Source organism: Panthera pardus, unplaced genomic scaffold (genome assembly GCF_024362965.1).
Source record: "Panthera pardus isolate Hobbes unplaced genomic scaffold, ASM2436296v1 HiC_scaffold_12, whole genome shotgun sequence".
Classification (NCBI taxonomy): Eukaryota; Metazoa; Chordata; class Mammalia; order Carnivora; family Felidae; genus Panthera; species Panthera pardus.
In genome coordinates, this window is record NW_026526677.1 from 7,502,095 (window position 1) to 7,516,012 (window position 13,918).

A 13,918-nucleotide genomic window follows, 5' to 3' on the forward strand; every position below is an offset into this window, starting at 1 on the left:
TGCTCTGAACAGTGGCTCTGAGTTCCAGTTCTGGCTGAGACCTGGTCCCTCTCTGGGCCTCAGTGTGCCCATATGGACTTGATACCCTGGGGGTCGCTTCGGTGAATGATGCAGATATGGAGGTGGATGGGAACAGCTCGCGGCCCTCCCTGCAGGATGCTCCCTGACTCTCCCCGCCAGCGGAGGGCCAAAGGGCAGGGCCACCCATGGGGTAATGGTTAACTAGACCTGACACCCATCTATAAGGAGTGACCCCAGCTGGCCAAGACTCCACAGGATGCAGTGGGTGAAGGTGCTTGGGGGGTTGGTGGGGGCCTCTGCCCTCTTGGGCCTGGGGATCATCCTGGGCCACTTCGCCATTCCCAAAGGGGCCGAAGCACCAGCTCCCAGCGTCTCAGTCTCCCAGGACCTGGATCTGGAGATCCTTGAGACCGTCATGAAGCAGCTGGATGCCAGCAAGATCCGAGAGAACCTTAGGTGAGAGGGCTGTCTACCCTCCCCTCCTGTTCACCAGAGGCGCCTCCCTGACCCTGGGCCTGGCCCTTTGTCTCCCCGCAGAGAACTCTCCAGGGAGCCTCACCTGGCCTCCAGCCCCCGGGATGAGGCGCTGGCACAGCTCCTGCTGCAGCGCTGGCGGGACCCGGAGTCAGGCCTGGACGCGGCGGAGGCCCCCACGTACGAAGTGTTGCTGTCCTTCCCCAGCCGGGAGCAGCCCAACCGGGTGGCTGTCGGTGAGGTCCCTCCCACTCAGGTCTGGGGATGCCCGTGGGGCGGGACCTGCCAGGCCTAGCTCTGATGCTGCCCCTCCTCCACAGTGGGTCCCACTGGGACCATCCTCTTCTCCTGCCGCCAGAGTGAACAGAACCTGACTGGGGAGCAGGGGGGCCCCGATGTGGTGCCACCTTATGCCGCCTACGCTCCCCCTGGAACCCCGCAGGTGGGCCTGGGACACTCCCTCCCCTCTGCCGAGGCCCAGTCCCCTCTGGCTCCACCCAAAATTCTCCCTTCCTGACCCAGGGCCCTTCCCCCTAAACTCCACTGCCACACTTTTTGCCCATCGCCTAGCCATTTTACAAACGCTGATGGCCCCGTGTTCAAGGTCAGGCCCACTACAGGGCACCTGGACCCAGAGGAAACGAGATGTGACTCCGTTCTTGGGAAGTTTATAAGCTCTGGGTGAGGCGGGGAAAATAGAATCAAAATCCTTCACTCTGCCACTCGGCCTCCCTCTCTCCTTTCCTCACCCCCTCTTTCCTGGGCCTGGCTCTGAGGATCACCTCCCCTTGGGACCAGGGCCTCCTCGTCTACGCCAACCGGGGAACGGAAGAAGACTTTATGGAGCTACAGACTCAGGGCATCAGACTGGAAGGCACCATCGCGCTGACCCGCTATGGGGGTACAGGGCGTGGGGCCAAGGTGAGCAGCAGCCCCCAGTGCAGGAAACTGGTGTGTGTGTGTGTGTGTGTGTGTGTGTGTGTGTATGTGTGTGTGTGTGTGTGTGTGTGTGTGTGTGTGTGATGGGGTGGTCAGCAGGAAGAAGAGAGGGGAAGAGGAAGGAGCAGGGTTGAGTGGCCTGCGGAGCCCTGGGCTGGGGCACAAGAGGTGAGCTATATTTGTGCTGTTACCACTCATGATGTGCTGTGTGACCCTGGATGCCTCCCCTAACCTCTCTGAGCCTTAGGAAATAAATGGATCAGGTAAACTTTGATATTCTGGGGGTCTAAGTTCTCCTGAATATTCAACTTAAGTCCCTCCTGTTGCCCTCCCTCCCGGCCTGCATCTTTTCAACTAAACATTTTGGCTGAGTAGTTCACATGTGTGTTTTTCAAAAATGCGGGATTTTTTTTTTTTTTTAAACATATAGAGTGAGAGAAGGGAACAGGGAGTTAGTGTTTAGCGAGTACAGAGTTTCAGATGTGCAAGACGAAGAATTCTGGAAGTGGGTGGGGGTGATGGTAGTGCAATAAAATGTGGATGTCCTCCCTGCCGCTGAACAGCAGGCTATAAAATGGTTAGGGTAGTAAATTTCATGTAGATTTCGGTTGGGGTCACGGGCTCAGGTCTTGATCTCACAGTTTGGGAGATTGAGCCCCTTGTCAGATAGCTCCCAGCCTGCTTGGGATTCTCTCTCTCTCTCTCTCTCTCTCTCTCTCTCTCTCTCTCTCTCTCCTCTTTCTGGCCCCCCCCTCCCCCCCGCTTGCACACATGCTCTCTCTCAAATAAATAAACTTAGAAAAAAAAGAGAAGTGCCCATAATAAGATCTGCAAAAGAGAAAAGAGGAAGAGCCATAATGGAATTACACAAATTATAGAATTTCCAGTTAAAAAGAGAAAAAAAGTTTAGAGTGCAAAAGCTTTCCTGTCATGCCATCCTCCAAAGAGGAATCTATCCAGTTTCTTTTGGAAGAAATGCATATGAATATATATTTTTATTTTTCCCTCTTTTTGTATAAAAGCAGCATACTAAACCCACCTTTTCAAGGTGTGCTTTTTTTCACCTTAATACATCCTGGAGATTAATTCTCCATCGGCACACAAATTGTGTCCTTGTTCTCTTTCTTTTTCTTTCTTTCTTTCTTTCTTTCTTTCTTTCTTTCTTTCTTTCTTTCTTTCTTTCTTTCTTTCTATGTACTATTTTGTTTTCATTGTGCTAAAATATACCAGTATAAACTGACCGTGTTAACCATCTCTAACGGTCCAATGCAGATGCATTAAGTAGCTTCACAATGCCGTGCAAACCATCACCACCGTCCATTTCTAGAACTCCTGATCATTCCAAACGAAACTCTGTGCCCACTAAAAATAACGTCCCCTCTCTCCCTCCCCAGCTCCTGGTGACCTCTATTCTACCTTCCAGCTGTATGAGTTTGCCTATTCTAGAAACCTCATATAAGAGGAATCACACAATACTGACTTTTTGTGCCTGGCTTCTTCACTTAGCATAATGTTTTCAAGGCCCATCGATGTTGTAGCAGAACTTCATTGCCTTTCAAGTCTAAGTAATTGCCTCTTGCGTGCTGTATACCACACATTGGCTTATCCATTCATTCTGCCCATGGACACTTGGGCTGCTTCTGCCTTTTGGCTCCTGTGAGCGGTGGCCCTGCTCTCCTACGCAGCTGCCCAGGGTGCCCTTGTGCGATGCCTCCGATCACGTGACAGCCCTGCTCATGAGCATCGACCTGCCTATGTCCAGCGGTCTTTTGCTCCCTCGAGCAGGGCTGCAGTAAATGACTTGTGCGAGCATCATCTTGCCTGTGGGAAGACAGATCCATCCTGGCTGCCGCAGTGAGGGAGGGAGCGGAACAGGACATGACATCCCCTCTCCTTTCCCCTAAACACAGCCTCATCCCCCTCCCGCAGGCTGTCAATGCGGCCAAGCACGGGGTAGCTGGGGTGCTGGTGTACACGGACCCCGCAGACATCAACGATGGGCACAGCTCCGCCAGCCAGACCTTTCCGAACTCTTGGCGCCTGCCTCCCTCAGGGGTGGAGCGAGGCTCCTACTATGAGTATTTTGGGGATCCTCTGACTCCCTACCTTCCGGCCAATCCTTCTTCCTTCCGCCTGAACCCTGATACTGTCTCTGGATTTCCTCCCATTCCCACTCAGCCCATTGGCTTTGAGGATGCAAAAATCCTTCTCTGGTAAGCTCTGGTGCCCCCCCGGGGGCCCCTGCCCGCAATCCAGTGGCCGCCAACCTCCAACCCCCACACCCTCCACCTCCTCCTCAGTAACCTCCAGGGAACCTCGGCCCCAGCTGCCTGGCAGGGAGCACTGGGCTGTGACTACAAGTTGGGGCCTGGCTTCCGACCTGATGGAGACTTCCCAGCAGACAGGTGAGGTGGGGCCCCGCTTCCTCAAGGCTCCTCTCCTCTTCCCTTGTTATGCTTCTCTGCCCACGTCAAGGCCTGGCCTTTTCCTTTCTTCTCTCTCCCAACCTTCCCCTGACTCCAAAATATCTGTCTTGTCTTTGGGGAAGCCACAAGGCCCTGTGGGGTTCCACCCGCCCTTCATCTACACCCTCTACTCTCCAGCCACCCTCTCTCTCTTGAACTCATTCCCAAACCAAGGCCTCTGCGCTTGCTTGCTGCTCCCTCTGCCTGAACACCATTCCCCACGCTCCTGCCACTCCTGGCCTGTCCTCCCCCCATCTGCCACCAGGTGTCCTCTTACAGGTCAACCTGTTAGTGTCCTTGCCACACCCCTTCACCGCCTGCAGGTGCTGTCTTCCTCGTGGTTTGTCTCGCTCAGGGGAGGGATGTCCCCCCAAGGGCGGGGCTGTGTCTGTCTCAGGCCCTGCCCAGAGCCTAGTACGGTGCAGGCCTACACTAAGTATCCAATAAATACTCTCACCTGAGTAAGTCAGTCCGTGAAAAGAACTGACTCTAAAGAGCGGGGCTCTAGCCTTGCTGCCTCTGCAGGTACTTCTGGGCAAGTGACCTCGTGGTGTCCCTTTCTCGCTCTGGGTCCCAGTTTCCCCTGTATTGGGTTGTGAGGGGGAGTGGGCAGGGCCAAGACTCTGCTCGCCCCCTTGGCTCCCCAAGCCAGGTGAACGTGAGCGTCCACAACCGCCTGGAGCTGCGGAACTCCTCCAACGTCCTGGGGATCATCCGCGGGGCGGTGGAGCCCGGTGAGCGCCCCGTCGGAGCTCCCTGACCACGCCCCCTGCGCTCCGCCCGGCCGGCCCCGCCCACCCTCCTTCTTCCCTGGTTTCTGAGCCTCTGCTCGTCTCTCCAGACCGCTACGTGCTGTACGGAAACCACCGGGACAGCTGGGTACACGGGGCCGTGGACCCCAGCAGTGGCACTGCCGTCCTCCTGGAGCTCTCCCGAGTCCTGGGGACCCTGCTAAAGAAGGGTGAGGCAACCCCCGTCCCCGGTCTAGGACTCTCCCAGCAGGAGGTCACCCGCAGCTCACTCCTCCCCCAGTTTCCCCCACCCAGCCCTCTCCCACCTCCTCTCTCTCACTCTCCAGTGCCCACTTGTGCCAAGCCTGAGGGCCCTGGGGGACGACCTGCACGGACACCAGCCCTGGCCTTGCTCCGGTCGCCCAGTGGGACATGGGGAGCTCGTGCGGTGGCTTCTGAGAGCCTCCTGTGTCCCTCCAGTGGAGGGAAGCCGGGTGCCACCGTAAGGAAGGCAGTGCCCGGGCTCTGCCTTGAGCCTAGTTGAGGCAGGGATGACAGGCAGTCGTTAACTCAACAAACATGTCCCATATGCCTACTACGTGCCAAGCCAGTTCTAGGCACAGCAGACCCCACAGTGAACACCTGAGTGGCCGTGTGTAAAGACAACGGTGGCCACAGTTTCTCCTGCTCCAAATGGGGAGGTTATGGGGAGTGAAGGCCCTACATGGAGGGACTCGTCAGAGGCCTTGGCATCCTCAGGGCCAGGAGGGATAGTGGGCTCGGGCCAAGGTGGGGGCAATGGGAAGGAGGTCTGTGGGTGTCACAGGTGCGGGAGAGGACGAGTGGAGGACTCCTGGCTCCCTCATTGCTGGTTTGAGCAACCTATATATGGCCGTGCCATTTATGAAAAACAAATTGGGGTCAGAGGGCAGATCGAGGGGGAAGAACATGAGGTTAGTTCTTTACATGTTGATTTTTTTTTTTTTTAGCTTTTGTGTGTGTGTGGTAAAATATACGTGCCATACAATTTGCGCTTCTAACCAGTTTTAAGTGTACAACTATGGCATTAAGTATATTCTGTGTTGTACAACCATCACCCCCATCCATCTCTGGAACTTTTTCATCTTCCATTACCTATAACATGCTAAAGTTATCACTCCATAATTTGAATGGATACCAAGTTAATCTCATAGGAAACTCTACTGCTAGAAAGCGCTGTCTTTCCTCTTTACGTTACTGATGTCACAAATCACATCGTTATACATGCGTGCCCGTTCACACATGGATTTTGAGGGGCCTAGGAGACATTCCCCCCGGGGAGAGGGCAAGCAGGCAGTTGAAAGTGCTGATCTCCAGGTCAGAATAGAGACTCCAGAGATAAACTGGGGAGTTGGTGGCATAAATGGCATGTGAAATCACAGGCGTGGTAGAGATCAACTGATAAGTGGAGGGGGGCTGAGCTTGTGGCTTTATCCCCTTCGTTACAAGGGCAGGAATTTCTGTCTCTGTCGTTGCTGTTCAAGTTTTTTATTTTGAAATAATTTCTGGGGCGCCTGGGTGGCTCAGTCGGTTGAACATCCGACTTTGGGTCAGGTCATGATCTCTTGGTCCGTGAGTTCGAGCCCTGTGTCGGGCTCTGTGCTGATGGCTCAGATGCTGGGGCCTGCTTCGGATTCTGGGTCTCCTTCTCTCTCTGCCCCTCCCCTGCTCATGCTCTGTCTCTCTCTGTCTCCAAAATAAATAAAAACATTACAAAATTTAAAAAAATAATAATTTCAAGCTTACGCAAAGACTTGCCAACATAGTACAAAGAAGCCTTAGACACCCTTCATCCAGATACTCCTGATATTAGGATTTTTACCTTGTTTTCTCTTTCTCTTTTTGTTTTCTGGAGTGTTTGAAAGTTGCAGAAATGCTGGACTTTTACCCATAAACTGTGTATTTCCTAAAAACAAGAACATTTCCCTTCATGACCACCATACAATGACCAGAATCAGGAAATTAACAATGGTCCCAGTTGTTCTCATAATGACCTTTAGAGCAAAAGAAATTTCTGGTTCAAGGGCCAATCCAGGATCACACATTGCATGTGTGGTAGTGGTATGTGTCATCTGTGGAGGGTTAGGGGGTGTCTGGAGGAGGTAAGGGGCAAGCGAGGGCTGCTAAGGCTTCTGGAAGGCGGCTGGAGACTGCGGCAAGAGCGGTGTGGCATCGAGATTAGAGATGGAAACGCGGTCGCCAGAGGCAGTGAGAGGGAGTGTGGGCAGCTAGTGAAGCCCCTGGACTCTGGAGCCGGGCTGTGGATTTGAACCCTGGCTCTGCTTCCTACCAGCTGTGTAACCCTGAGCAAGTCATTTAACTTCTCTGTGGCTCGGTTTCAATTGCGAAAAGGAGACTGTAACAGTCCCTCCCTCAAGGCATTGAGGACTGGCTTAATATGAATAATGCCCTAAGGAGAACATCAGTGTCTTATTACCAAGTGGAGAAGGTTCCGGAAGAGTTTGGCATAGGATGCTTGAAGGAGACAGTTGGAGGGGCCAAGGGTCAGGATGGCTACCCAAAGCATGCCTATAAGGAAGGGGGAGGGAGGGCATCCTGGCAGAAGGGACCACCTGAGATTGGTATTGGGGGCAATTTTGTGGTGGGGTCATAGCACAGGCCGGGGGCTGGAAAAAGGAGGCCAGAGGGAGCCTGGGCCAGAAGTCTGGGCTGGAGAGTAGCTGGGACCTACCTCCCGTCTCTGGCAGCCCCGCCCCGTCCAGCCCTTCCTCCTCTCCACGTTCTCAGTATTTCCAAGCGACCCCAAGATCCGGGGACCCTGTCCTCCAGCCCTTTATCCCCCTCCCCAGGAACCTGGCGGCCCCGCAGATCAATAGTGTTTGCGAGCTGGGGGGCAGAGGAGTTTGGCCTCATTGGCTCCACAGAATTCACCGAGGTGAGTGAGCCCTGCAAGGCTGGCGGTCAAGGGGATTCCCGAGGCCGGGCACCGCTGAGCTGACGTCGGTCCTCCCACCCTCAGGAATTCTTCAGCAAGCTGCGAGAGCGCACCGTGGCCTACATCAACGTGGACATCTCCGTGTTTGGTACGGGGGGCAGCTGGGCTGGCTGGGGGAGGCGGGTAATGAGGGGCTGGGGCCTGAATAGAGGCTTTTCTGATCTTCCCACAGCCAATGCCACGTTGAGGGCTCAGGGAACACCCCCGGTCCAGAGCGTCATCTTCTCCGCGGCCAAACAGGTGAAAGGGGGTGGGGCCGGGAGGAGGGCTGTCCCAGGCGGGGTGGGCGGGGCTGGAGCTGGTACTTATTAGAGGGTCCTGGCGTTGGGGACTGAGGCTGGGGGCAGGCTTTGTAGGAGCCGCAGGGCTATGCATAGGAAGGAGACTCCAGTGGGTAGAGCGGAGGACGACGGCCTCTTGGGCCTTGGGGGAGGCCAGCCCCAGACTGGATTCCTCTCCGGGTCAGATCCCCGCACCGGGCCTCGACGGCCTCAGCATCTACGACAACTGGATCCGGTATTTCAACCGCAGCAGCACAGAATACGGCCTGGTTCCCAGGTGAGCCCAGGGCCAGGACAGGGGCCCGGGAAGGGCGGGCTGGCCCAGCGGCCTCCAACCCGACCATCTTTCTTTCCACAGCCTGGGCTCTCTGGGTGCTGGCAGCGACTACGCACCCTTCATTCACTTCCTGGGCATCTCCTCCATGGACATCGCCTACACCTATGACCGGGTGAGCAGGCACTCCTGTCTCCCAGCTCCGTACCTAGCTCCACCATCCCCTTCCTCTTTCAGAGCTGCTCTAGTGCAGACTGAATCCGGCTCCACCACTCAGTAGCTGTGCTACCTCAGCCCAGTGTCTTAACCTCTCTGAACATGTTTATGCTCACCTGTCAATTTATCAAATTTAAGATACTACTGATTTTAAGATATGATATGGTGATGTGCACTATTCAGGGGGGAAAAAAAGCAACACTGCCAGTTAGTTGTAAGGTGACATTGACTTAAGAAGCATCCTGGGGCAGGGCACCTGGGTGGCTCAGTAGGTTCAGCATCTGACTTCTGCTCAGGTCGTGATTTCATGGTTCGTGAGTGCAAGCCCCACATTAGGCTCCCTGACAGCTCAGAGCCCGCTTCGAATCCTGTTCCTGACTTGTGCTCTCTCTCAAAAAAAAAAAAAAAAAGCATCCTGGGCTCCTGGCTGGCTCAGTGGAGCATGCAACTCTTGACCTCAGGGTTGTAAGTTTGAGCCCCACATTGGGTGTAGACATTACTTTAAAAAATCAATTTAAAAAACATTTGTTTAAATGTTCATTTATTGTTAAGAGAGAGTGCGAGCAGGGGAGGGGCAGAGAGAGAGGGAGACACAGAATCTGACGCAGGCTCCGGACCCCGAGATGTCAGCACAGATTCGGCTTGAACTCACGAACTGCGAGATCATGGCCTGAGCCAAAGTTGGACGCTTAACTGACTGAGCCACCCAGGCGCCCCAAGAAACAAATCTTACCACCAAAGAGGCATCCTGATTCCAGAGATCTTAAAATATGACAAAAATGTTTACCCCAGAATAGATTAAGTAACAGTATAAAACAGGGGTGATTCATAGCACTGGTGTGAGGGTAAAATGCGATAAGGGATATGGAGTGCCCAGCTTGTGTCTCCCTGCTTGATGTTCCAAGAAGCCACTTCTCTCATCCATGGCTATACTGCTGCAGGGCAGTAGAGCTGGGATTTGAATCCTCTTGTCCGATTCCCAAGCCCTCTTCTTCACGTGAAATAGGAAACTGGCACCTGACCCGGTTCTGCTACTCTTAGCTGTTTGGAGTCAGGCAGGTGACTTTACTTCTGGAGCCTCAGTTTCCTCCTCTGTGAAGTGGGAATTCTAGAACCTACCTCATACCCGTGGCGATGATTCGAGATAATGTCCCTGTGTTGTAGCTCGCTGTTGATTCGCCTTCTCCCGCTTCTCCTCTCAAGCCTGTCACTTGGCCTTGTTCCCCTAGAGCAAGACCTCGGCCAGGATCTACCCCACCTACCACACGGCCTTTGACACCTTTGGTTACGTGGACAAATTTGTGGACCCTGGTGAGGAAGGGGGCAGGGGGAATCCTGAGGCTGGAGGGCGGTGGGCTGAAGACTGAGCCCTGGCCTGATGGCATTCCTTGCAGGCTTCAGCAGCCATCAGGCTGTGGCCCGGACAGCAGGGAGCGTGCTGCTTAGGCTCAGTGACAGCCTCTTTCTGCCTCTTAACGTCAGTGACTACGGAGAGACCCTCCGAAATTTTCTGCAGGCTGCCCAGCGCGACCTCGGGGTCCTGTTGGAGCAGCACAGCATCAGCCTGGGTATGGAGCCCCCTTAACATGGAGGTGTGGGGAGCCCTGCACCTCTGGGGCTAAGATGCTGGCTGTTGCCCACAGGGCCTCTGGTGACTGCAGTGGAGAAGTTTGAGGGGGCAGCCGCGGCCTTGGGCCAACACGTGTCAGCGCTGCAGAAGGACACCCCTGAGTGAGAAAGGGCAGCAAGCAGGTGTCTGGGAGGGTGGCCTCCGGGGCAGGATGCAGGCTGGCAGCTGGGCTGTTGGTTCCAGGGTGACAAGGTCCTGCCACTTCCAGCCCCCTGCAGGTCCGGATGCTCAACGACCAGCTGATGCTGCTGGAACGGACCTTCCTAAACCCGCGAGCCTTCCCAGAGGAACGATACTACAGGTGAGCCTGCTCAGGGCTCTTGGCAAGTGCTGTGCGGTGGGGGCCGGGCAAGGGGCACCCATCTGAGGCCGGAGAGATGTCAGAGTTCTGCTGGCCTTTAGAGCACAGCACAGCCCCTTGAAACAGGTGGGGAATCAGCCTCAAAGGAGGGGAGGCAAATCAATCAAGGTCACCTTGGGGCTATAACGTACATCTCTCACCCCCACTGCGACGAGGGCCGCAGGTTTCTGAGGCGGCGGGGAGGCGCTTTGGTGCCTAGCTGTACAGAGAGGGGCCCCTCCAGGCTGAAGCTCCCTCCTCTCCTGGTCCCTGAGTGACTTTGCGTCTCCCCCATATCTGCTTGCAGCCATGTGCTCTGGGCACCCCGCACGGGCTCCGTAGCCACATTCCCAGGCCTGGCCAATGCCTGCTCCAGGGCCATGAACACGAGCCTGGGATCTGCAGCCTGGGCGGAAGTGCAGAGGCAGCTCAGCATCTTGGTGGTGGCCCTGGAGGGCGCGGCAGCCACCCTGCGGCCTGTGGCTGACCTCTGACCCCAGCCCTCTTTCTCCAGCTCCCACCATCCTTTATCCTAACCTTCTCCCACCCGAGTTCTTTTTGGGTGTGCCCCAGTCGTCCTTGATGCCAACCTAAGGCACCATCACTGGACCCTCCAGAGCTTGGGACAACAGCTCAGGGTCCTGCCAGTTGTGGACACCTGAAGGGAGTGACAAGCCTTCCTCATCCTGGATCTTGGTCGGCAGAGGGTGAAGATCCGGAGACGGGGATGGTGGGGAGTGTCAAAACCACCGGCTGCTCTTGGTGGTACGTGGGCAAGGGAGGGATGCATAATGCCAACCAGCGACCACGAGGCCCACCCCTCAGGGACCAGCAGGGAAACTGAGGCGCAAGATGGCTAGGGCCTTGCCCAGGCTCGGTTCCTCTCTCCCTACATACCTATCGTGTCTCAACAACCCCCTGCCCTCCCCCACATAAATCAATTATAGTTACTGTCCCTACAAAACAAATTCCTTTTATTGTGTAGGAATGATGAGAAAAGAAACCAGTGCTTGGATCCATTCTTGGGCTCTGGGAGAGCGCACAGCTCCTCACGCAGGGGACTTCCGTCTAGCCACACCCTCATCTTCCTCCTCCGCCACGACCACCTCCTCCAGGGTGCGCCCTCCCAGTTTGCTCGCCACCAACACACTGCAGGTCCCCGCAGGTGGCAGCCCTTTCTCCGTGTAGCGACCCCTGAGAAACACAACTCTCTCCTGTCCGTCCAAGGGCAGTCCGTGGGCCTGGCACAGATCCCGTGCCTCTTCCGGCCCATCCAGGGCCAGCAGGTGGACCATGAAGCCCAAGGACAAGGTCTGGCCTTTGGGGGTGCTCAGGGCACGAGCGAGGCGGGCCAGGGCTTCCCGGCGGGCACGGCCTATGTGGCACTGCACTGCGCAGCTTTGCAGATAGGGCAGGATCCGGAGCAGGCGGAATAGGCGGGCGGTGTTGCCTTCTCGAAAGGCTGAGTCCACAGCCAGGGCCCTGCGCAGGGCGGGGCAGGAACGCAGGGCGGCAGGTAGCTGCAGAACCTCATGAAGGGCCTCCACGGAGCCTGTGAGGGCGGAAGCCGGGGGACAGCTCAGTGTGTTTCTCTGATCAGGTCCACGTTCCGCGGCCTCAGGTTAGGCCTCTCCCCCATCCTAGCCTCCCACCTGCTAAGGTCCTCAGCCACACCCACCCCCTCTGGCCTACCACCAAGCCCTTCTCCGACCTTGGGCCGCCCACCTTCCGCTCTGGCCACGCCCCTCCCCTGGGCCCAGCTTACTTTCCCTCCCCCTGTCTCCATCAGCCCGTTCCTGAGCCTTATTGGAATGAGGTGCAGAGACAGCCCCTTCAAACAGTCTGGGTCCTCTTAGCAGAGTGAAGCATTGTTTTCGGATGAGGGAGACAGGCCCAGATGATTTCACGACTTGGCCTGAGGCTGTCCTTGAGTTCGTACGTAGAATTTGACACACACACACACACACAAATCTGTTTTCTGGCTTCAAACTCAGCTCTTTCTCCACTGTCCTAGCTGCGGAACAGACGAGGAAGCTGGTTCTGCCACACCTTCCCTGTCTACCTGGTGAGGCCTTTTCTTCCAAGAGCTTCTGCCCCTGCTTCCCTTCCAGGAGAATCACAGACAATGGAACCTCGGGCCTCTTTTGTGAACTAAGGCTTCTGACCCATTAGTGGGTTGTGAAATCAAGAGCATTTTATTACAATTAAATAGGATAGTATTAGAACGCACCATCCACCCACAGGGAGGATCTAATGTCTTGAAACTTCTGTGTCAGAAGTCTCATGGGCATCTAATCATGGCTGCTTTGGAACACTGAACTGCAGGTTTAAAAAAGTTTGAAAATCACTTAGGTGAATTTTCCCGTTCCAACCTTGTCCTCTCCACTTTTATTACAAAAACACCCGAGACCCAAATATGGGAATGGACAGTCCGGAAGGCCCACGTCGGGGCTCGGCGGATCTTGCGCATTGACTCGACAGACATCTAGAAGGCAGGGATGGGGAGGGAGCTAATGGTGAGGTTGTAGAGCTTCCCGTTCCTTCCCTGGCCTCCACCGTCCGTCTACAGGGAGGCACCCTTCCCACGCCCCGCCCCCGCCCCTGCCCTTCCGCCGGGACCCGGACTCACCCAGGTTGTAGAGCAGAAAGAGGCCCTGGAAGACGGCCTCGCGGGGATGCGGCCCCGCGCCCTGAGCGTAGCAGCGCCGCAGAGAACCGAAGCCCTCCTGCACCTGGGCCTGCAGCAGCACCGGGTCCGCTGGCCCGCGCACGGCGTCGGGCCCCAGCCGCGCCACCACGGCCAGCAGCACTGCCAGCGCCGCCTCCAGCACCCCCGCCGCCTCGGCGTCGCCCGCGTCCTGCAGGGCCAGGTCCAGCCGCACGGCGCGCAGCCGGTCCGCCACGAAGCTGGCCACCTCGGCGCTGGATGCGTCGGCGCGCTCGGCCACCTCGCCGGCCAGGTAGCGCACGGTGGCCAGCAGCACGGACGGCGGACGCAGCTGGCTCGGCGGGGGCCGGGCCTTGCCGGCGGCCGGCCGCCTGTACTCCTTCACCGCGCGCTGCGGGTCCGCGCGGGGCCGGTCGCCGCGGCACCCCGGCGCCACCTCGAAGCGGTGCAGGCGGCGCTCCTTCTCGCGCTGAGCGCGCTCGGCGGCCGGGCACATGTCCGGGCACGTGCCCACCGGCAGCTTGCAGCCGGACATGGGTGGGCTGAGGGGAAAGGACAGGCTCTCAGCATCCCGGGGACCGCGGCGGCCAATCGCTCCATTCTACGCGAGGGCTGGCGGGGACTCTGGCGGCGGAGCTGGCTGATTGTGGCGGGGCCCCGCCTCCCCGCCCGGGGCCTAGCGTCCCCACCGCCCAACGGCAAGCGCCGTCCTCTCACCGAATCTTGTCCCCTCCCACAAGGCCTCCAGCAGGACTCCCGAGACGCCCCGCGTTGTAGTTCAGCGCCACCATCTCCGGCTCAGGCGTCCCTTAAGCCTCCATGATGCACCGCGCACAGCCCCGCCCACTCCCATGACACACCAGTTTGTAGTCCCTTCCGCAACC

General features: G+C 56.8%; 2 protein-coding genes across 3 annotated transcripts; one reads left to right on the forward strand and one right to left on the reverse strand.

Moving 5' to 3' along the window:
* Window positions 1–254: 254 nt before the first annotated feature.
* On the forward strand, window positions 255–11,116 carry NAALADL1 (N-acetylated alpha-linked acidic dipeptidase like 1). 2 transcript variants are annotated; one of them, XM_019414923.2, is made up of 18 exons: window positions 255–477; window positions 559–731; window positions 816–937; window positions 1,294–1,416; window positions 3,364–3,647; window positions 3,735–3,839; window positions 4,548–4,633; window positions 4,741–4,860; window positions 7,480–7,565; window positions 7,650–7,713; window positions 7,798–7,865; window positions 8,092–8,183; window positions 8,265–8,355; window positions 9,626–9,707; window positions 9,791–9,964; window positions 10,040–10,127; window positions 10,235–10,327; window positions 10,674–11,116. In XM_019414923.2, the coding sequence occupies exons 1-18, from the start codon at window positions 278–280 to the stop codon at window positions 10,858–10,860; spliced, it is 2,238 nt and encodes a 745-aa protein (XP_019270468.2). In that variant the 5' UTR covers window positions 255–277; the 3' UTR covers window positions 10,861–11,116. The 2 variants fall into 2 exon arrangements, 1 of the variants encoding a protein (XP_019270468.2); XR_002071437.2 differs by lacking the exon at window positions 10,674–11,116 and having other exon boundaries at window positions 9,600–9,707.
* A 201-nt stretch (window positions 11,117–11,317) lies between these two features.
* On the reverse strand, window positions 11,318–13,884 carry SAC3D1 (SAC3 domain containing 1). Its single transcript, XM_019414924.2, has 3 exons — window positions 13,752–13,884; window positions 12,996–13,576; window positions 11,318–11,918 (listed from the first exon to the last, which is right to left on the reverse strand). The coding sequence occupies exons 1-3, from the start codon at window positions 13,823–13,825 to the stop codon at window positions 11,416–11,418; spliced, it is 1,158 nt and encodes a 385-aa protein (XP_019270469.1). The 5' UTR covers window positions 13,826–13,884; the 3' UTR covers window positions 11,318–11,415.
* Window positions 13,885–13,918: the final 34 nt, after the last annotated feature.